Here is a 22,182-nt window from a genome sequence, read left to right on the forward strand (position 1 = left end):
ATCTTTACATCTTGTTAATTCCACCTATATCCTACCTCATGTCTGGCTTCCAAATTCTCTGCATCTTCATAACTTCAATTTCTTTATAATAAATTTCTTCTTATACCCTTTTTCCATCAGACAAGACAAAAAAGTATATATTTTGCTGAGATAAGAAACAAATAGTAAAGTTCGTTACGATAGCATGAATTTACTTATATCCTTATCAGATCAATGAATATAATTTTTTTTATGATTTATGTAAAATATAAAATTTATAGAGATTTATGGGGAAAAATGAGACAAATTTGTTGATTCATTGAAAATTATTAGAGGAAGCAGAACTTTACGAGTTGATTTTTATGCTGGATAAATATTGTCATGGGAAGTTAAAGTTGATGAGGTTTGGAGAGGGTGTCGCGTGCAAATTTGATTTCATTGCTGATGGGAAATTAAATATTTTGTTTTATTGGAAAGACGGCTGAGTTTTTGAATGACCTCTGGGTATTGAGCTTCGTGGAAGTGATTTTTTTGGGTTTGAATAATGTTTTGTTGCTGTGGATTATTGAGATGTTGGAGTTTGGTCTGGTTGACCATGGCGGATAAGTCTGGTTGCTGATGGTTACGTAACAGCGTCTTCTGAGTTCGAGATATCATGGGAGGATCATTAGATATCCCATCTCTCGGAAGGCATAAGGCGTAAAAATTAAAAAGTATCCGGCGACATGATTCTGGGTTGGGATTAAATTCCAAGAAATTCAGTCTCATGCCAGACTCACGCACCTATGGAGTCAATATTTTTAAATTCTCCGCCAGCTAGTGTTCATCTATTGAGTATGAGTATGAATTTCTTCTAGGATTGCTCCAAATATTGATCTGGGCCTTAACAGGCAATGAGTATGCTTTCATGGTACACAAACACCACTATGATACTTAAAATCAGTCTCTTTGCCTGTTTGGGGTATCTCGAGTTCAAGTCTTGGTATCCAGAACCTTGGACTCTTAAGAGTGTCATTACTATGCATCTGAAACACCACTGCGGTACCTAAAAGCGGTGTCTTTCCCTGTTAGTGGGAATCTCGAGTGCGAGTCTTAATATCGAGAACCCTTGACTCCTAAATAAGTCATTACCATGCTTCAAATCTTCATCAATCTAGTAAATTACCAAAAAAAACTTAAAGAACTTCATCAGCAATTTAAATTCCTGATGAAGAGCTTAAATTCCGAAACTGATTGAAGTTAAAAAAGCTATCAAGAGTATCAAAATCATCAAAGCGAACAAAAATGTAAAAATGAAAACATTTCAAAAGCTTCCTACAACAAAAAAAGAGAAGTATATTCAATACCTCACCCACATCCACCGTTATGAAAGAAGAAAACATGATTATTGAATGTGCAACCATAAAATTTTTTACATTTTACTAAAAAATCACGTTTAAAATCTCTTATTTTAGTGCTTGAAGCTTTTGCAATCTCTTTACTTTCCAATGCCAATTCTTCTTTTGTTGTTGTTGGTGTTATTATGCACAATTCCTGAATAGACTTGAATGAGAAATTTAATAAAAAGGGAAAAAAGAAAAGTTTTTTTTCCTTTCTTTTGCAACTTCAGAATTGAAACACAATCTTAACTTTTTTCTTTTATATTCTCACTTTACACATTTGTATATTGGCAGGCATTGAGGGTAAAAAAAGAGATTGTATATCCTTGTAAGGCAAGAAATCAAATTCAATTTACGCAAAGTAAACAGAAAAAGAGGAATTTTTGCTTTCTTTCTTTTCGGGTTTTGAGAATGAATTCAATTTACATTTAACATTTCATAAATCTTGCATGTGAATTTATGTAAAATAATTCTGTGTGTATCAGCAAACATTTTTGCTTTACAAAACTGAGGTGGTGCCTTTTTCATATTTTTTTTGGTGGAAGGGGAAGTTCATAAATGATGGTCAATAGAAATGTGAATTAAGCTTTGGGCTCGTTCAAAATTTCAAGCATGCAGTCTTATATAAGCTAATAGACACAACCAGAAGTCTGCAATCTAGGACGAACTATCGAACAACAATCGAAAACCGTAAGTTAGTGCATCTAAAATGCAGGAAAAGCAGATCATCTGAGCTTATTCGAACTCTAATTAAACTTTTATTATGTCTGCGATGAAGTGAAATTTTTTAACTCGGATAGTAAATTTGTGTTTAAAGTTTGTAGAATTTAAAGTTCATTCAAAAATCCAGAGTTCGAATCTCAACAAAGCCTTTTATTATTTTCAAATCTAAGCTTGAATTAAATTCACCCGAAAAGCACAATTTGCATTAATCGATCAAAAATTCAGTTTCAGACTGACGAGACTAAGACTAAGGTATTAAATTCGGTTTAAATCTAGCGCCATGCCAAATTCATGGAGGATTTTTGATCGATTAACCGATATGCACAATTTGTGTTAGTTTAAGACTGATTTTGAGCACAGATGAAAGATCACATAATTCCTGGACTGGATGTGTAGAAAAGGAAGCATAGGTCCTTAACATTCCGAACTTACAGAAGTTCTTGAAGGATTGAGTCAGCTTTAGAAGTTATCTTTGCGTGGCAATGGTTCCACATGAGCCCCAACAATGGAAGTAAGTAAGTAAGTAACTTAGATCCAGCATCAAAGTTTGGAATTGACTTAAAACCTTTCATACAATATTCATTAATACAAGCACTAACTTACTAGATCCAAAACATCACTCCTCAACATTCCCCACCTTATTGCATTTACATTGTATACCGTAATAACTTTTCATCTACGTTTTGTGTATGCTTTTAAGTAAAAAAAAATTGTGCTTATTTTCATCCAACTTTTGATAGCTGCTTACGAGTTAAGAAATGAGTAAAGTTTTTTTACGGGCTGTTTTGAGCTATTTTTGTAATCATTTGAACTGATTATGTTTTTTACTTTATTTTGGAGGTATTGTGTCTTGTTGGTGGATTGGATGAAGAAAGGTGAGGAAATTGTAGATGATGGCAAATTTTGAGTGGAAGTTGACATTTTATGGCAATTTTTCTAAATTTCAGGTTTATAAGTAGACGTAAGGTCGTCTAATTGAAGCTTGTTGGGCCAGAGCAGCCCAAATCGGTTAGTCGATCCAAAATCCAGCACTAGGCAGCCTCGGTGTCGAATTCAAACCGAATCAGAATCTTAATAAATCGAAACTTTAAGGATTAATCAGCAAAAAGCTAAATTTAAGCAAAAATTCGGGAAATTTCAATCAAACTTAATATCCAGATCCAGCTTTCATCCCCAAACTTCCTCTAATATCAAATGACATTACCCACAGTCTTCACACCCAATTCAACTCATTCAAACCAAAATCCACTTCAAATCATCCAACTTCTCACTTATCCCTCTTCAACATTTCTTCCCATTTTTTCCTTCCTCCAGTATCTTGTTACTGCTTCATAATAATATTTAAGTAAATTTTTACTATTTGACTTTGTTGAATCCCCTTTACACATCTCATGTTGCTGATGATGATGCCATTATGCTTTAAAACACACACCCAACCACATTGCCTGCTCTTCTCTTTTTCTTTTCCATTAAGTAATTCAATTGAACAATGATGAGATACTCGATTTGAATATTATGCAATATTATGGAGTGAGAATCAGAAATAAAGCAACAAAAAATAAGCAAAAAAGTGAATTTAGAAATGAAAAAAAAAAAAAACTTATTTTTTTGAAAGGTCTTGAATGCTTAATGGAGTTTAATGTTTGTAAGAATAAATTTGAATTTATTTTTAAAGAAACATCTCAAGTTTCTTGTTGTTTCTTCTCTGTTTGAGCTCGGAGCGTTTTGTCACCTAATAAATTTTGTTGGTGTTGTGATCTTCTTGCTGTTATCTCACTTGGAGGTGAGTTTTTAATGAAAGAAAAATTATATTTTTAGATGGTTGGTGTACGTAAGCGTTTTTAGCAATAAGCTGAAGGTTAAAGGAAGTACAAGGCTGGATCAGAGCGTGGAAAATTATTATAAAACATAGAAAATTGTTGAAAAACATTGAATTAAAAAGGCAGATTGACTATAAAATCATATTTTTCATTTTTCTGAAAAATTATAGACAGTTAAATTTATGAACAAATGACATTTAGCACTAGTAAGACAGCAAATAAGGGGTTTGTCTTTATCTAATGTCAATTGAACAGTCCTTTATCTCATGATGTTCAGTTTAGACTGCTTTCATAGTCAAACTCAATTTCTAGTTCTGGTCTGTCACGTGGTAAAAACCACTTCAAGTAAAGTATGAGAGTTGCGGTAGAGTTCGCAGAACAAGACATGTTGATAATCTCGGACTCTTCGAAATCCTACCAACTGTGAGTCAGGGTGTCGGTCTATTAGCAAAGACTAAAATTCTATTCATGTGATTGATTTGCTAGTCGGACTGAATTATTCCTAAAATTTCATTTAAATTCGCAGTTTATTGTGATTCTCTCTTCTCTTGTCACTGTTCACCTGATTTTTTCAATCTCCTTAACGTCCAATACGTATGTAGAAGTCATTGACATTATTACAATAACAATTTTGGAAAGAAGAATGTCCGCGATTTGGTATGTGCATAATAGAGCCTTGTATGATAAGGTCTAATCTGATGGATTTATGTATTTTTCATCAAATACCATGCAAATGCTAGTAGAAAATCCGGAATTTTTCCTCAAAATTGAGAATCTTTATCTCAAAGCTATGTGATGTATTTGGTATAGAGCCTGTGACACTCTATACCAGTGGTATGCAACCTGTGTGTCACGGCATACTAGTGTGAAAAATGAAAGCTTGTTCACAATTGCTCTATGCCAAAATTCTGTGACTCCAAACAGCAGATACTCTAAAAATTCATTTTCTAAGTGACATCACTTCCACATCGACCCTAACCTCCCATATAAAAAAGTTTGAGTTAATAAGAACATCCAAACATCCATGAAAAAAAAAAATCCACATAAACTTACAAATTGCTTTCCTTAAAAAAAATATTATTCCATAAACTCCCAATATATGATGCCATAACATCCACAATAACATTTTTTTTTCTCTGCCGCATCAAATATGCCTCCACCAAAGAGTAACGCATCCTAAGGCATATAAAGTAACTTCGCATATATGTATGTAAAGTAATAAAAAAGTTTTTTAGTGCTAGGAAGTCTCTTTCACCCCCACACACACAATGATCCGTTTTATTTTAAGTACGCCGGATGAGGCACAAGAAAAAAAAAATGTAATTGTGGCAGGAAGGCATTAAAATACAGTGAAATTATTATGAGCAATTCAAAAAATTTTTACAATTATTCTTCGTTGTTCATGGAAAAACTGAAGAGAAAGGAACGCAAAATTTTTCATGTCATCATAATTCCATATATATCTTTTTACTTATGCTTCAGTTATGCACGAGTGCGTGTATTGTGATGTGAATATTTTTTGTGCCTTCTTTTTTCACTCAATAACATTTCAACCAAAAGTGAAGCACAAAAAGGAATTTTTTTCGATGATGAAAAAAGAGATTTGTCAAATTTTTTTATTCCGAGTATTTAAGCATGTATAAGGTTGCCTGTTTCTTTGTCGGATTTTGTGTGGGAATAGAGGGGTGCTGATGCAAGGAATGCTTTTGTTGATGTGTGGGTTGGAGGTGATTGAGAGGGTGTAGGTGTTGATCTGTGCTTTAATATGATTCATGAGACTCTATAAGAATGACTCATTTAGGGATAAAAGAGAGACTTAGAGTCTTAATTTGGCATGTCTAGATACTAAATGACTATAACTACATTAACTTCCCAAAAATTGCTTAATTTTACAACTATATCTTGAATCGTTAGAGTTTAATTAAAAAAAATTAAGCAATATTTAGCTGAAAATGCTAATAGCCGAAGATGTCTAAAATGGGATTCGAACCAATGGATCCAATTGAATTTTAACAGTGCTACAATGACGTATTTATATATTTTTGAAGTTATGGTTAAATAAATTGTCGAAGGGAGTTGTATGATATTCAGAAATGTATCTCTGACAGACAGATAGTAAGCTTGCAAGATACAGAAAGACCACTACGGTACCTAAAAGCGGCATCTTTACCTATAAGTTATGAGTTATTGAGCGGAAATGATGAGAAAAACCAAAAAAATTAATAAAATTTTGTCCATAAAGCAAGAGACGGGAAAGGCTCTGACCTCATTCCAACCCATCCTGGATCTCATGTTACCTTACACTGGATACACTTCATTACAGAAACTAAATGATTCCTTAGCGACTAAGATGAGTTGTAGGATGAGTTCTAGGTAGTGCCTTATCCTTTATCATTCCAGGATTTATTTCCTCAACCACACCAACCCCTTAACCCCACCCTACTCCCAATAATTCCCCACCAATTCCCTACATTTTCTTCTTCATCCTTCTTTCATCGTCATCGTCATCATCATCATTATCGTCACCCACATTCTAAAGGTTAACATAATTAAATCACATTTTTATGACAACACAATAGAAACATACTACATAGTGATGCTGCCGAAATCTTATCGTGAACTCAATATTTTTCCTTTCATTCCTTATTCTGTCTCATCCACTTCTTCATATGACGCATAAATTTATGAGAAATATGAAATACTTTTTGGTTATATTTCCATTGTTCAGCATTTTTCGTATGAGTGGTTTTTGGTTGATGGCTGAGTGGGTTGAGTGGAAATGTTGGGAATGATTATCTTGGATGTGTCTTATGAGCGAGGTCAATGGCTTGGTGATTTATTGAATGAGATTGAAAATTTGGGACATTTGGGATTTGGGCTGGAAAGTTTCATTGAATTTGAGTTTTATTCTTGTTACCTAAAGCCATTTTTGAACAGGCTAAGCAGCACGATGAAGCCAATTTCATTTATGTTGTCAACTCAGTAACGTAGCTGTGACCTAACATTCATATTGATACTTAAAAGGCCACTACGGTGCTGCCAAGGCACCAGTAGGTCATTTGGATTTCTGTCGTCAACACGGCGGATTTGAGCAACAAAATCGTTACATGGACTAGCTGAATATCAACCCTGAATGAACATATTGCCATAAAGGGTCGACCCTTATGTGGCATGGAGATAGCTATGAGCCGACTTAGTGCCAATTTCATGCACAATTTGGCTTGATACTGACCAGACACTTGTTTTTCCACATGAGCTTCTCGGTTAAGCTTCGTGGCTAAATTCAAGCATCATGACTTAATCCAAGCTTAATGGCTAAATCCTCGCTTCATTATTAAGCATTTGATGCTATGCGCTTAAGTCAACCACCCCAAAAACTACACAAAAGCTCCCCCAACTTGTGCCACATTTCATTTTTTCCTTTTTTCTGCTATTTCCTTTCCCGTCATCTGAGTGCTGCTCATTTTTTTTCCTCTTTTTCTCTCAATATTCTTTCCTCTTTCACGATAAAAAAGGGAATCTTTTTAACATGACATTCGCTTCTTTCGTACACCACATTGTTAAAATTGTGTAGGTCTATATTTTAGTTGTTACGTTTTTTTTTCACGGCAAGAATGCCTTCATATAGATATATAAATACACAAACATATCGAAGCAGAATGAAACTAAGTAGAGAGCTTTTTTTTTTTGTAAAAAATGGAGATGATTTATGTTGATATTTTTGTTGGTGGTATTTTTGCTATCGTTCCTTCTTTTTTGCTTCCTGTCGCCGTACAGAAGATGATGCCGTACACAATTTACCGTAACAGACTCTTATATATAAAGTGTGAATATATCCTACACAGCCAACCGTCGTACAATGTGAAAGTAAATACCTTAAATGGACAAATATACGTGAAATTGAAGGGAAGAAGCAACAACAGCAAAAAATACTTTAAAGCTCCACTCAGTGGCACAAAAGTGAGGGATTTTTAAGTTGTGTTTGTTCACAGCTTATGTGTACGGATTTTTCATACCATGATCGCCATAATGATTTGTTGTAATCCGACGGTTAATGTTATTATATTGTTAATTGGTAATTCACACCAATGTGAATATTGTAAATATGAGTGGCTGGCTATACATGGAGATAATAGACAACAATTTTTCAGTGTTTAATATTTTAGCAAATTGAGAGGTTTGGCTTGAGGGGAAATGGATGCGATGCAGTATCTTTTTTTGTGTGCAATTTGGATGCATAATTATTATTTTAATTGCTGTAATTAATGAGCATTGAATGGATGGTAATTTTGTGCAATTTATTGTAGTAATGACAGGCACATTAAAGAGCTGAATGTGGAGGTTTTGGATATTTGGTGCAATATGGTGTTGAAATGATCGATAACTAGTTGTAGGCTGTTCATATGAGCAGTTTTTGGTAAGGTTTTCAGGAGTTTCAGTCTAGCCAATTTCTAGAGACCGATAGCCAGACTAAGATTGCCCAAGAAGTCTTGGTTTCGCTCTCAGCATCGAGAGCCCTTACTTTTTGGGAAAGTAATTATAAAATCTGATCAAATAACCTAATAAGTCTCAGATTGTGTCCAAGATGCAATTCAGAATAAAAAGGCAAGCTCAAAGCAAGGATTTTAGAAGTTGCCTCCATTTTTAGAAGGATAATGCAGACACAGAAGCATATGGAATGATTAAGGGATTATTTATGGTGGGTAGATCTAGCATCTATCATCCCAGCTGGTATATTGTGTAATCCAGCAACAAATTGGTCCTAACTGGGCTATTTCCACGTTTTTACTCAGAATTGACATGATAAGCCCTAAATGAAGCCGTCTTTGCCCATTGCAAGTAATTGTAAACTCAATGCAAACCATCAAGTCAGCAGTGTGGGAGGGAGGCTGTTAATAGAGACACTGTAGTAGTTAGTATTGTCATTTGGCAAAGGACAGCCAGCAATAAAGTCAGTTTTAGTAGTCAACTGAAAGAGGGCATGGATCAGAGCTGTTATGCATGCCCAGCGAATCAAGTAAGCCGGTAAGTAAGCAAATCTACTATACATAATCTTTTACAACTCTATTCTTATTACTGTCCTTTCCACATACGTAAATCACATTCAAATAGCTTCATGACTCATCCATCAATTCAACTTAAAAACCAATGACATCCATTGACCGATTTATACAAACTTTAAAAGCATAACAAGTCAATTAAACCTCATATTCCACATACGTCCAATTAATTGCCATTTACTTTTACCCCATAATCAACTTCCATTTACATCTCAAAACTCTCAATTAAGCTGTCCATTCAATCGTCATTTAATCAGTCATTATCTTCATTTTATCCTAGCCCTTAAAACCAATACTGCATCTGTATCATCATTTCTACGAGAACTTAACTGTCAGTCTATCATAAAGTCATAGCAACCATCCAATTAGTCTTAGTACTTATGTGTTTATTTTACAGATTGGAAAAAAAAAGCATTGAAATGGCATTCAATTTATCGTTGAATAATCTATTCATTTTGTGGCTTTCAATTTACTGTAATTGTCATCCGGCTTATGCGATTTTGGCTTTTTTTTTTGATGATCAACAGTAAACTATCGGATGATGTAAGGTATGCGTGCAGGATGTGTTGGTATTATTGGGACTTAATTGCACAAATAAATTGTGAAATTTTGTGAATTTTCGAAGGAATTTTGGAATGTTTGAGTCAAGGAAATTGCCAGTTTTGAGCCCAAGTTATGGCTGCCTATTTTCACGCCATATGCGGATATGATTGATTGACTTTTGACTTGCAAACATCACAAAATTGCTCAATGAGCTTCATTATCTAATAATTAATTCATAAAGTAGCTGACCTAACATTTTACTCATTATGATGTTGAATCATCCCCAGTTTATATATGCTATAGCTGCAAATAGCCCAAATAAAAACCGCATTATAATTGAAATTAATTCTCAGAAATTTTAAAATTTATTACTATCATAAAATAGGTTAATGAATAGAAAATTTTGAATGTTATTGACAAGTAACATTGATCCGTTGACGTATTCATATCAATTACTCATTCCATATTTTCATTTTGGTTAGTTAAATTAATGGTAATTAATATGGATCAGTTAGAGTTAGATATTCTGTCAAATTTAAATAGTTTTCAACTAAAATTCGATCTGACTGAGAATGAGGACTGAGGAGACTGAGGAGACTGAGGAGACCGAGGAGACTGAGGAGACTGAGGAGACTGAGGAGACTGAGGAGACTGAGGAGACTGAGAAGACTGAGGAGACTGAGGAGACTGAGGAGACTGAGGAGACTGAGGAGACTGAGAAGACTGAGGAGACTGAGGAGACTGAGGAGACTGAGGAGACTGAGGAGACTGAGGAGACTGAGGATTGAAACCCAATTGAGGCCAAGACTGCAAGAGAATTCTTAAAAGCCTCAGAAAATTCCAAGTCTTCCTAGTCTCTGTCTAGAGCACCCTAAATATAAACAATCATAAACTCAAGCCTTACTCCTCTGAGAAATTTAAAAAAAGTCACTCAAATATCACACAACACAAAAACCTTTCAAGACGTCATATCCAATTTTTATCTTTTCTAAAAAATTTCAATTTTCAAAAGTTAAGGCATAACATACTCACACAAAAGACAATGACATTCAAAAAAACAAATGAACGTAGATTGTAGATTTTTTTACGAGTTATGCATACAAAAACAACAACAATGGCAATGATAATAATAGGAATGATGTAAAAGAGCACATATTGAAGCTGAATAGAAGATTCGTGATGTATCGTTAGAGGCTTTAAAGAGGGGAAAATATGGCGTAGGACGGAAAATGTGTTGTTAAAGCTTTGCATGCTTACGCGTTGTAGATTCAGCCTAGTTGTACTTCTAGAATCACATAAAGACATAACTTAAATATAGAGATCGGTCAATAATTGGGCCAAAGGCCAGGATGACTCTGACTTGATGTTGGATCCGATTTACCGATTCCTGACTATGATGGTGAATCAGATACAGTATAATCTCATAAATCCCTCTCTAACTTACTCCCTTCTCTGGCTGGACAGATCAATTGTTATCCATGGCTTCCCTAAGTTTGTGTCTGAAGCTAACTCTATTGCTGGTAACTTGCCAATTACCGAAGAACCCCCTTCAACTCCCCAAATCATCTATTATCCCCAAAAACAGTTCCAGCTCCCTCATTTTCAAGCTATTTCCTTTCCAAAATTTCCCCAACATCATTGACAGTTGTTTAGACATTTCAAGCCATGTAACAGCATAACAAAGACACACAATTATGTATACATCCCCAGATGTCTTTGAAATTTCGCATAAACTAGGCTTACGCAACATTAAGCCAAAGATTCTTTTTTTACAGTTACTACACGTGCTTCACCTACACATTTTTTTTAGTGATACACATGCATGAGGAAGTTGAGGAGCATAAAAAAAGTTCCATTTCCTTCCCTCCATATTTGCTCATATGAACAAGAACCTCTTCATCACTTTTTATGATTATTATTTCAGTGATAAATATAAAGCAGCAGTAAAAAAGAAAAGAAAAGAGACTTTTTTTGGCATGAGCATAAGCAGTGAGCGTCTACGACAATGGCTTCATCAATCAGTTCAGCAACAACGAAAAGGGGAAAAATTTAAAGTTGAGGGGGAAGTGAAAAATATGAAAAAGGCTTTTGTAAATTGTTTTAATTAATTTTCACTTAAGTACCTTCCTATTATGTCTGCATTTAAAAAGTTCTGTTCACTTCATTCTCATCTCTTTAGTCCTCTTCTATTTTATTCATTTTTCATTCTAGCTCTAGCTTTAAAGCAAACGATCATTGCTCAGGAAATTGTGCAATCAGTGTAAGAAAAGTGTTTTTTATTTGAAAATACCTTATAACCATGTTATATCCAAAGCATGGAAAGGTTTGAGAAACAGAATGGATGATGGCAGAGGAGAAAAATAAAAGGAAAGGTTGAGTGAGTTTGGTAGACATTGAGTGTGTGATGGAGGTGGAGCGCTTTGTATGTATTTGCTGTTGGTAAATTGCATCAAAGAGCATAAAAAGGATATGTGGATGCAGGGATTGCAGTGGTAGGTAACATGTGAGACAATTTCAAATTTTTTTAAGTCCTGAGGTATTTCGTGACTCTTAAAAATGTTAATTAACTGACTTGTTGGAATTAACAAACTACAAGTACGTACATTAGGGTATATAGCATAGAAAATCGCCAAAGACGCATGAAAATAGGTTACAGGTGCCTTGAAACATGAACAAGCTGTTTGTACGGATATATTTGTATACAATTCTCTCGTTTGAAGCTCTCCTGGAAGGCTTGACCAGGAAATGATGCAAAAATGCGATTTTAGAACAGAGACATACCAATTTGATGCCGGATTTACGTCCAATCCAGCAGTTAAACCAATGTTAAGCAAGAGTTTCTATTATTAATCGTTACAAGAGATCAATGATGTACCAGGAGGGAGGAGATGAATGTAAAGGAGGAAGATGGATTTAAAGCTCACATTAGTGCATCCCGGGATTGCCTGAGTAGTCTCAGTCTCGAGAATTTGTTTAGAAATTTCAGCTCTCATTCCCGATTTTTGTGAACTTCTTGTTCAATAATTAGGACGATACCCTAGTGACTATACATATCGTACTGTTCGGCAATAACGGGAATGACTTTTTACGTCAACAGAAGTTCTTGTCGACAGTTGCGTCAGCTTCTGCAGAACTTACTCAGAATTTCTGCAGAACTTCTGTAGAACTTCTGTCGACGCAAAAAGTCACAATCGCCAATTACCACAATTTTGCAGAATTCAAGAGTATATTAAACAGCTGGCTGCAGCCAGTCCTCAGAATAGAACTAACAGTTTTATTTAACATTTATAAACCAATCCTATTCCATATCAATTCATAAAGCCTATTCATTTATTGAAACAATTAGAACATAACTAATAAATGTAGTAAATATCCTTAATTGACTATTGAAGCCTTAATTGGCTACCGAAGCATCAAGTTTCAACGTCATTTACCTTAAGCTTCACATGATTTCATTTAAATTTTGCAATTTTACTTCCAGCACAGATATTTCTAATAATTTCAATTTTGGACTTTACTTTTCATCCTCAAATTGCTTCCAATTATGAGCACAGCCTAAAATACTCTTAAAGCTTTAAATTAATTCCATGAAAAAATTCTTCATTGTTTTCATATTTTTGTGTATCTCTCATCAAATTTCAACAATGTTATTTATTGAAAATTCATCAGAAATCCATTACTTGTTATTTATATCCTCATTCAAGTGTTTGCAAAACATTTTCAATGAAAAATTTATTTTAACAGCTGAACGCCTTTCAAATTTTTTTGCCTTAAAAAGTGGAAAATACCACACAAAAAATGCAAACTAAGGCAACCGCGTGACTGAAGGAGACGAAATGTTAAAAATAGCGCCAATTTTACATCCAATATGCTCCAAAAAAAGGTAACGACGAAAGGTAATTCAGTAACAAGGTTCTTTTACAGACGAGAGCAAGTAAAGCTCTGCACACAACAACAAAAAAAAAGGAATCGAGACCTTTTTTTTCATGTTTCAATCTATCCACTTTACGCGCGCTTATTCCTTCTTATCCCCCCTTCATTCCAATGAAATTTTTTTCTCATTTCCTTTTCCTTAACAAAAAAAGGAACTAACTTTAAATTTAAAAATGAGAGGATAAATGGAACAGACGAAGTAAACCTGTAATTCTTTCCGGTTACCTTTTAAAGGACATGCTCAACTTTTTACTATTACATACGTTAAATGCTATTCACATCCAGAGTAGTAGAAAATTGAAAGTAAATCTCTATCAATAAACTTGTAGTATCTAGTAATAAGATATTCAGTTTAAAAGGAAGGTTTGAGAGGCATTGAGGGATAATAAGAAATTGATTTAATAGAAATTGGGACTGATTTTTTCTTTGTTGATTGAGTTTATAGGTGTTACTTGGGGTTTATTGTTGTTGATAATACAGTGCAGTTGCTATGTAGATTAGTCCGAGCTGCACATCGGGGTCACTAGCCACGACGTTGCCACTATTCGGATCTATTACGTCGTCGTATTAAAGGGAAGCCGGAAGCTGTCCTTACGATAAAGTGATGACTGATTTCGACCCATTTTCATGGTGAAAAATGTATCTCTCCTCATGGTGCCGCTCGGGTACCAAAAAAGGAGTTTGTCCCTAACTATCCTGCTTTATAAGACCGGACAAAATGTCAAAAAGGATCTAGAACAATGGTGGCCAACCTGTTTTATGTCACAACGCACCTAAATCCTATAAAAATGATCGTGGCACACAGGTTGCCCTCCACTGATTTAAAGCTTGGTAGATTAGTGATGATTGGTAATTTCTATCTTAATTTGTGAATTTTTGATCCAAAACTAGCTTAGAGTCCTGAAACTAACTCAGTTGAGGCAAAATTTCGCGGATTTAGTATCATAAATGAAGTTATAAGTGACCTTGACACGACAACTTGTCCAAAAATTGGTTAATATATCAAAAATCCGGAACCAAACCGATGTGACTCTAACTTGAATTGGCAAATGGTAGCTACCGATAGAACTGATTTTAGGCGACATCCTGGAAAGGTCAAGAATCACAATTGATCTGCACCGCCAGCGAAATGCTAGAGATGGTATCAGTTGTGTCTTAAATCCGAGACAATGAATGCAGCTCTGATCAGCCTCAACTCAACAACAAAACTCAACAGAAAAATCCATCCCAAAAGACCATCACAACTTACACATCCTTTATCTAATTTATTTCAATTTCACCATCCTTCAAAAATCCTTCAATCTTCATCCCACTTCCCCAATATAATCAGTACTTGAAGATTTCTCATAATTTTTAACGAGCTTCCCGTCTAGTTCACAACAAAAGCCCTCATTTTGGATGGGGCATAAAAGTGATAAAAATCTAAGAATATCCTAAAGAAAATTCTCTCTAATTTCACAAGAACATAAACACCTGCTTCACTCCGTTTGCTGTCCTTTTCAAACAAAAGAAAGTAAAAAAGGGACCTTGATATTATCACACAAAATCTATTCAAGGGTCTAGCATCCTACGTTCGTTAAAGTGACACGAAGAAGGATGAAAAATGTCAAAATCGCATTTAGATAATAAAAAAAGACTCACCGGAGGATGCTCATTGATGTCAATTACTGTAATTATCAGTAAACCTTTGCCTTGCTGTAAAACAGGTGCTGTTGTGTCTGTTACAAAAACCGTCAGTCGGATCACCTGTTAAAGATATTTTTTTGTGTGATTATTTGAATATTTTTCTAGTTCCATGCTGTCCAGCAGTTTCATATCTTCATGAACACACAAAAAAGACCGAATAGAACCAAAACGGACAGCAGGAAGTAATGGGGGGAAATGAAATAAGATAAATGAACATTCAATATACTGACCGCAAATAAATCACGTCGAAGTTTTTTATTAACTGTCACAACACCGGTCTTATTGATAGCAAAATATTCACTAAACATGTGTGACGCTGGCACTTCTGTTCCATCTTCACTAACAGCTGTTGTGGCACTCTCATCCCATGTATAATCTAACAAATCAATTGATACGATATCTGGGTCATTAGCTGTCAATTTATGCACAAATGTATCAATTTCAGCATCTTCGCTTATCTCAGCACGTTGTGTTGTTGGTATAAAATATGGCGCTTTATCGTTACTATTAATAATATTTATTTCAACTGTCGCTGTACCAGATAAACTTGGTATACCTTTATCTGATGCCACAATCTCAAGTGTATACTTTTGTCGTATATCGTAATCGAGTGGCTTTGCTATTGTTATGATACCCGTTCGATTGTCAATTGTGAAATCGTTGAAGCTTCCGTGTTGTATTTGATAAATTATTTCTGCATTTTCGCCTGTATCGAGATCTGTTGCATTCATTTCCTCAACTTTTGTTCCTGTGGTGAGATAGAATGTATAAAAGTTTATGAGTTTTCGTACTTTGTGTAGTGTTTTGCTTGTTAATTTTATGTTTTAGATCTGTTATTTTGTACATTTGATCAATTGATGACTTTTGATTGTTGATGCAAGCGTTTAATGTAGCAACTGAAGCTGAAACTTGATGGCAATTAGGACAAATCTTTTAATATTATTGAAGCGAATTTTTCGCATCATTAAATTGAGAAAATTAAATGAATTGATGCAAAAGCTTGGTAGTAACTAAAGCAACTAATTTGCATCATCAAAATCAACTTCATCGCTTCAATTGAGAATTGAATTTGGCATCTTTTGAAGCAAATATTCGCATCAATTGAAGCAAAAGCTTGATATCAACTAAAGTAAACGTTTTGTATCATTGAATAAGCTTTTTAGCATCAATTGAAGCAAAAGTTTGGCATCTATTGAAGCTAACATTTCGCGTCAATTGAAGCAAATACTTTGCCTCAATTAAAGCAAAATGTTAGCATTAACTGAAGCATTCATATTGCATGAACTGAAGAATAATGCTGATATTAACAGAAGCAATCCTTTTGCATCATCAAAAACAACATTATTGCGTCATTTAAAGCAAATATTTAATATCTATTAAAGCAAACATTTTGCATCATTTCATGCAAGACTTTACCATTAATCGATGTAGTCATTTTGCATCATTAAAACTAAATTTCTCGTATCAATTAGATGTCCTTTTTTGTATCAATTGAAGCTAAAATTTGGCATCAATTGAAGCAAAAATTTTACATCAATTGAACTAAGCATTTTGCATCAATTGAAGCAAAGCATCGTTTACCATTAAAGCAAACATTCTGTGCCAATTGAAGCAGTAAATTAGACTCAATTGAAGCAAAACCAAACAAAGACGCAAAAACTCAATCAAATTAATACCAAATAATGCAAATTCAGTTCATTTCAATGCAATTCTATTTAAAATTTTAGCAATAAACATTAAATAATTCCATCCATTTAATAGCATTCGATCAATTTATAGTTAAATGACTTTCCAAAGATTAAATTTTCCAATTTAATTACAAAACATAAATCCTTTCGAAAATGATACCAAAATATTCATCCCTAAATGCTTTCAATATCAATAAAGCTATAAACTAGAGACTCTACATCAATTTTCAATAAAGATTCTTAAAGAAAAGAGCATCTCCAGTTACATCATAAAATTGGAATTATTATCATTATTGCTGTTTTTTTCCTTTAATGTAAGCAAGAAATGTCTCTCATTCCACATCCATTAAAAACGATAAAATAAAATATTATAGCTGTAATAATTAATAGCATTTAGATTTGAAGATTATATATTTATTTGTGGTCGATGTATAGACATAACCTAAATGAAATTTAATTGAACAATTTATACATACCAATTGGTAAATTCTCTTCTATTGATGCCACATAATGTTTACGACTGAATACTGGTGCATGATTATTAACATCACGCAATGTTATGTTCACATCACATAATGTTGAATATAATCCATCTGATGCCTTCAGTTTTTTTTTTTTTTGGGTTTGAGTATTGTTGTATGTAAGTTGCACATAATAAGGATGTTGAAGGAGGAAAGGAAATGAAAATTGTTAGATAAGATTGTCAGACATAATAATGGGAGGTGCTATTATCATCATCATTATTATGATTTATTGACTTTGAATAAGAACCAAACTTTAATAGCTTCATATACACAATATTTTGGGTTGCTATGGAACTGCTTAATGGTCTGATATACAATTTTATAAAATTTAATTAATATTGTTTGGAATTTTTCATCATTAATGGAGCAGGCTGGACATGCCTTTTTATTATAATTCCTGATAATTCAGTTATTTTAATATTTTGCACAGTTTGAGTTTTAAATGAAGGTTTTCTTTGTTAATAGCTGCTGCCTGGATGGTATTCTCGAAGTTTATGCAGGAATGGCTGCTTTAACTCAAGCATAAAGCTTGTTTTATTTTTAAAATTAGTATGAAATCAGAATGACCGACTTTTAATTGTTAGACGTCAATTGGACGTAATATTGCAAACTTTCTGGGTTGTTTGAATGTTTTGCAGGACTTAAAAAGAGTCAGGCTTATGATTTACTCCATAAAAGTGTCATTCACAGCTAATAGGAGTCTATAAGACGAGCAACTAAAGTCATGGCGCATTTTGCAGCGCAAAATGACTTGATACATAAGCTGTGGCGTAGAGGATCGATTCCTAAACCTTAAAACACTTCTAAAGTCGAGAATGTACCCTTCAGACCTCTAATGCACTCCTTAATACCAGAACTTGAAGTCAATTTGGATTTTATACGGAATCGGGCCAATCTGAATCGACTTTTTCATACAAAATTCAAATTGACTTCGACCTCTGTTTAATGCAGTCCACAGCCTCCTAATATTCCCCTTCTAACTCCTTAATCAATCCACATTCTTACCTCAACACTAAACACGATACTCTCTCCATTCAAATGATTGACATCCAAGCTAGCTCCCTTTTTAATCGACAGCTGTCCTGTTCGCTTATCAATTTTAAAGCTTTTAAGTACAACGTCAGTTCCAATGATTCTGTAAGTGAGAGAAAATGAAGAAATTAAGGATTAAATTTCATTAAATATTAAGCTATAATCCCCTTACTGATAAGTTATTTCTGAAAGGACATCCTCATCTCTCGCTTTTACAGTTAATCCATTTCCATCGAATGTCATTGCACCCTCATCCAATGTTGCACGATATATGCTACTCTCACATTTCGGTGGATTATCGTTAGCATCAATAACTGATATCCTTAAAGATGCAACAGACATTTGACCCTTTCCATCATTATCAGTTGCTTGATAATTTAAATAATAGTCAGTTTGTGTTTCATAATCGAGACATGGATATTTTCCTAAGCTATACACATCCTTATCCTTTTGTATTGTCTCATTATCATCATATGACTCGACATGATATGTAACATAATCGTTTGACATTGTTGTATGCTCATAATTAAAATCATTTGCATCATCCACAACACTCAGTATACCATACTCTCCAGGATGTGTTATGTTGACCTTTTTGATATGCTGACTATGATATTCTAGTTGTCTCTTCTTTCTTCCATTTCCGTCGTCTACTGGACAATCGGCTACTGTTATTGTTCCTGTTAGTGGATCAACATTAAATAGTTCAGCACCCGTTCCATTTAGTATACTATATCTTATGCCTTGATCACCAAACACACCCGAGTCCATGTCCGATGCCGTAATAATTGTAATTAATTGACCTGCTGGTGCTGTTTCTGATACAGTTGCTGTATATGTATCCTGTTCAAAGTGTGGAAAATTATCATTAACGTCTGTTAGTGAGACAGTCAGTGTGGCTGTTGATGATAATTTTGGATTTGTTAGCGTCTCTTCGGCAACAATTAAAACAATGAATTTACGTTGATTTACATTCTCATAGTCAAGTGAACCATTTGCAACACGTATGCTGATTTGTGACGTTCCAATGACTTGCTTTGGCTCAATGTCAAAAACTTCGGATACGTCGTCAAGTCGAAGGGAGAAAACTGAATTTTGTCCAACGTCTGGATCATTTACAATTATTTCAACTGGCAACGGTGTACCGACAGCTGTATTTTCAGGTATTGTAACATAATATTCCTTTTGATTGAATGTAGGCGCAACATCATTCACATCACGTATTGTAATCGATACTTTTGTAGTTGTTGATGCTGTTGGATCATTACTAGGAATACCGTCCACAATTTCACGTGCACGAACAACAAGGGTGACAATTCCACTAGCATCAGGCAGTTCTTCTTTATCTAGTGGCTTGCCCGTCCTCAACTCACCAGTAATTGAATCAATTAGGAAGTAATCCATTGGATTTGTGATTATGTCATAATAAATTTTTCGTGACGATCCACGATCACCATCTTTTGCCTGTATGGTAAGTACAAGTGTACCAATGGGACTATCCTCATTTATGATTGTCGCTAATGATCCTTGAAATATTGGCGGACTATTCTGTACATCCTCAACATGTATAATCATATTACTGCTTGCATTATGAAGACCGTCCGTTGATAAAAGTTGAATATTAAAAATTATATTTTCATTATAATCTAATTTTTGTTTTAAAACTACGGCTGCTCTCATGCGATCTTGATGACTCTCGAGAACATCAATGGAAAATGTTATGCATGGATTTTGATGATGTTGCTCATGTTCATGATGGCTATCGTCTTTTGTTACATGTACACATATCACATCTAAATTTTCGCCGACAGCATCACGGTCGGTAATTAAAATTTTATCAAATACTGTTGTACCAATTGCTGCATCCTCCAAAACAGTTGTCTCATATGGCACCTGTGCATATAATACATTTAGATCCAATTAAAATTCACATATAAAAATTTATTTTTATTTTCTATGTCATATATGAAAAAAAAAGGAAAACAAGCGACGAGAGAGAGACTCGAGGCAAAATTAAATTATTTTATGTGGAATTTTCATATTTTTTTTTATGAATTCAATGTGGGTGAAAATGTTGATGTTTGCATTTTGGATGGCTGATTGATTGCCTTTTTGTCGAGGAGAAATTTTTTTTAGGAATTTTTAAGCCTTTTCTGTTGCTTAGTGAGGAATCAGCTTGGAAAATTTCATTGGTATAACTATTGAATGTTGTTTTTGAAAAAAGTATGGATTTTCATTAATTGAAGCTTGTTATTGAGTACAAAGGAATTCTTTGGTGGGCGATATGAGGCTTCATATGGGAAGTATTTGAAAACTACATTGAGTTGCATGAGTCTTAGATTCAAATGGATTTTGTATGGATTTTAGAAAGCATTCTTTGTGGGCTTTGTGTCATTTGGATGTCATTAAGATTGTCGTTGACTTTTGGAATGAAATTTGTCTGATTGGACATCATTGGAGCTTCATAGGACCTAAATTCAATGCCTAGCAACCAATTTAGAGCTAAATCTATCAAACTTACATTATTAAGCTGAATATTCATCAATTAAATTGCAATTGAAAGTCAAAATCTATTGCTACATGACTATAGATCAGTAGTGAGCAATCTGTGGGCCGCGGCACCTTATTGCGCTGCCAAATTGTTTTGGAAATACCATGTACACTATGTCGAGTGTAGTTTTAGTCGTGGCTTACTCCTAAGATGCACTGTGACTCAAAAAACGATGCCTACCACTCGTCTAGACAAAACTCATAACCCAGGGTGTAGTCTGAAGCTTTTCAGGGGCATGATGTGTAGGACAAGAGTGCAAACCTGATTAAAATGATTAAAATAGATCAAAATATGATCAACCAGTTCCACATTCCTGGTTTTGAGAGTATTATCTCAGATAAATCCAATTAAATTGAAGAATTGTATCCAAAAATAAGTATTTGACCCCGAACCCTCAAGATACAGTTCTATTCACTCCTCAAATAGACCATGACTACCTCTAATTACAGTTACGACATTCAAAAGCATCAATTACGACAAAATTCTTCTCATTGTTAGAAAATCAATATCCCACAACTCTAATTCTCACTCAAAATCACTAAAATATGCGCCACATCCTTCAAAATTTCAAGTCCAACCTAAACTCATCCATTCTGTTGTTGACCGTATTATTTTTCATCTCTATATGTCGCGATATTTTTATCGCTTTGTCGCCACACGGTTTTATATATACCTTTTTTTTATATCCGCTCTCTTTATACCTTCTGTTGTTCATACCAATGATACACATGACAAATGCAATGTGAAATATGCACACGTATATCTGTAGGACACAAATATGTGAATATGAACAATAACAAACATCCACAACACTCTAATTAATTAAATTTTTATTTTGCTAAAATTAAAAATTGAAAATTGTTCTTTTTTTTGATGCTGAATATGCGGCAAGAGTGGGAGGATGAGGAGCTCATTTTTGACGTCAGACACATTTTGATGTCATGACTGATAAATAATTGAAAATGATAAAAATATATAAAGATTTCACAAGCGTTTGAGAGAGAATCTGATTGTAAAAAGCTGTAAATTGATGATTGCTTTATAAAATTTTATTTTTAACACTATCGACATAAAGAGACTTGATGTTGTAATTTTAAGTGCTTTTAAATTTTTTAAAAGTACTGCAATGTTATGAGAATTGATGAGATTGATGTTTGATCAAAAGGGACGTGAAACTGGGCTGGTTGAGTAGATTTCAGGATAGAAAAGTGGACAGGGTGATGAAAAACCTATCTACCTATTACTACAAGCTGTGAAAGTCTAA

General features: G+C 34.1%; 1 protein-coding gene across 3 annotated transcripts in view; it reads right to left on the reverse strand.

The window, feature by feature from the left end:
* Cad87A (cadherin 87A) overlaps positions 1 to 22,182 on the reverse strand; it is a 111,407-nt gene that overhangs the window by 30,260 nt on the left and 58,965 nt on the right. For all 3 annotated transcript variants that reach the window (XM_070634248.1, XM_070634246.1, XM_070634247.1), the window contains exons 5-9: positions 18,540 to 20,260; positions 18,341 to 18,470; positions 17,288 to 17,411; positions 15,354 to 15,871; positions 15,079 to 15,183 (exon numbers count right to left, since the gene is read on the reverse strand). In XM_070634248.1, coding sequence (XP_070490349.1) covers positions 15,079 to 15,183; positions 15,354 to 15,871; positions 17,288 to 17,411; positions 18,341 to 18,470; positions 18,540 to 20,260 — 2,598 coding nt within the window. The remainder of the gene's footprint in view (positions 1 to 15,078; positions 15,184 to 15,353; positions 15,872 to 17,287; positions 17,412 to 18,340; positions 18,471 to 18,539; positions 20,261 to 22,182) is intronic.

The sequence above is a fragment of the Chironomus tepperi genome, unplaced genomic scaffold (assembly GCF_022539635.2).
Source record: "Chironomus tepperi strain 1889 unplaced genomic scaffold, CSIRO-AGI_Ctep_v1 contig_85, whole genome shotgun sequence".
Classification (NCBI taxonomy): domain Eukaryota; kingdom Metazoa; phylum Arthropoda; class Insecta; order Diptera; family Chironomidae; genus Chironomus; species Chironomus tepperi.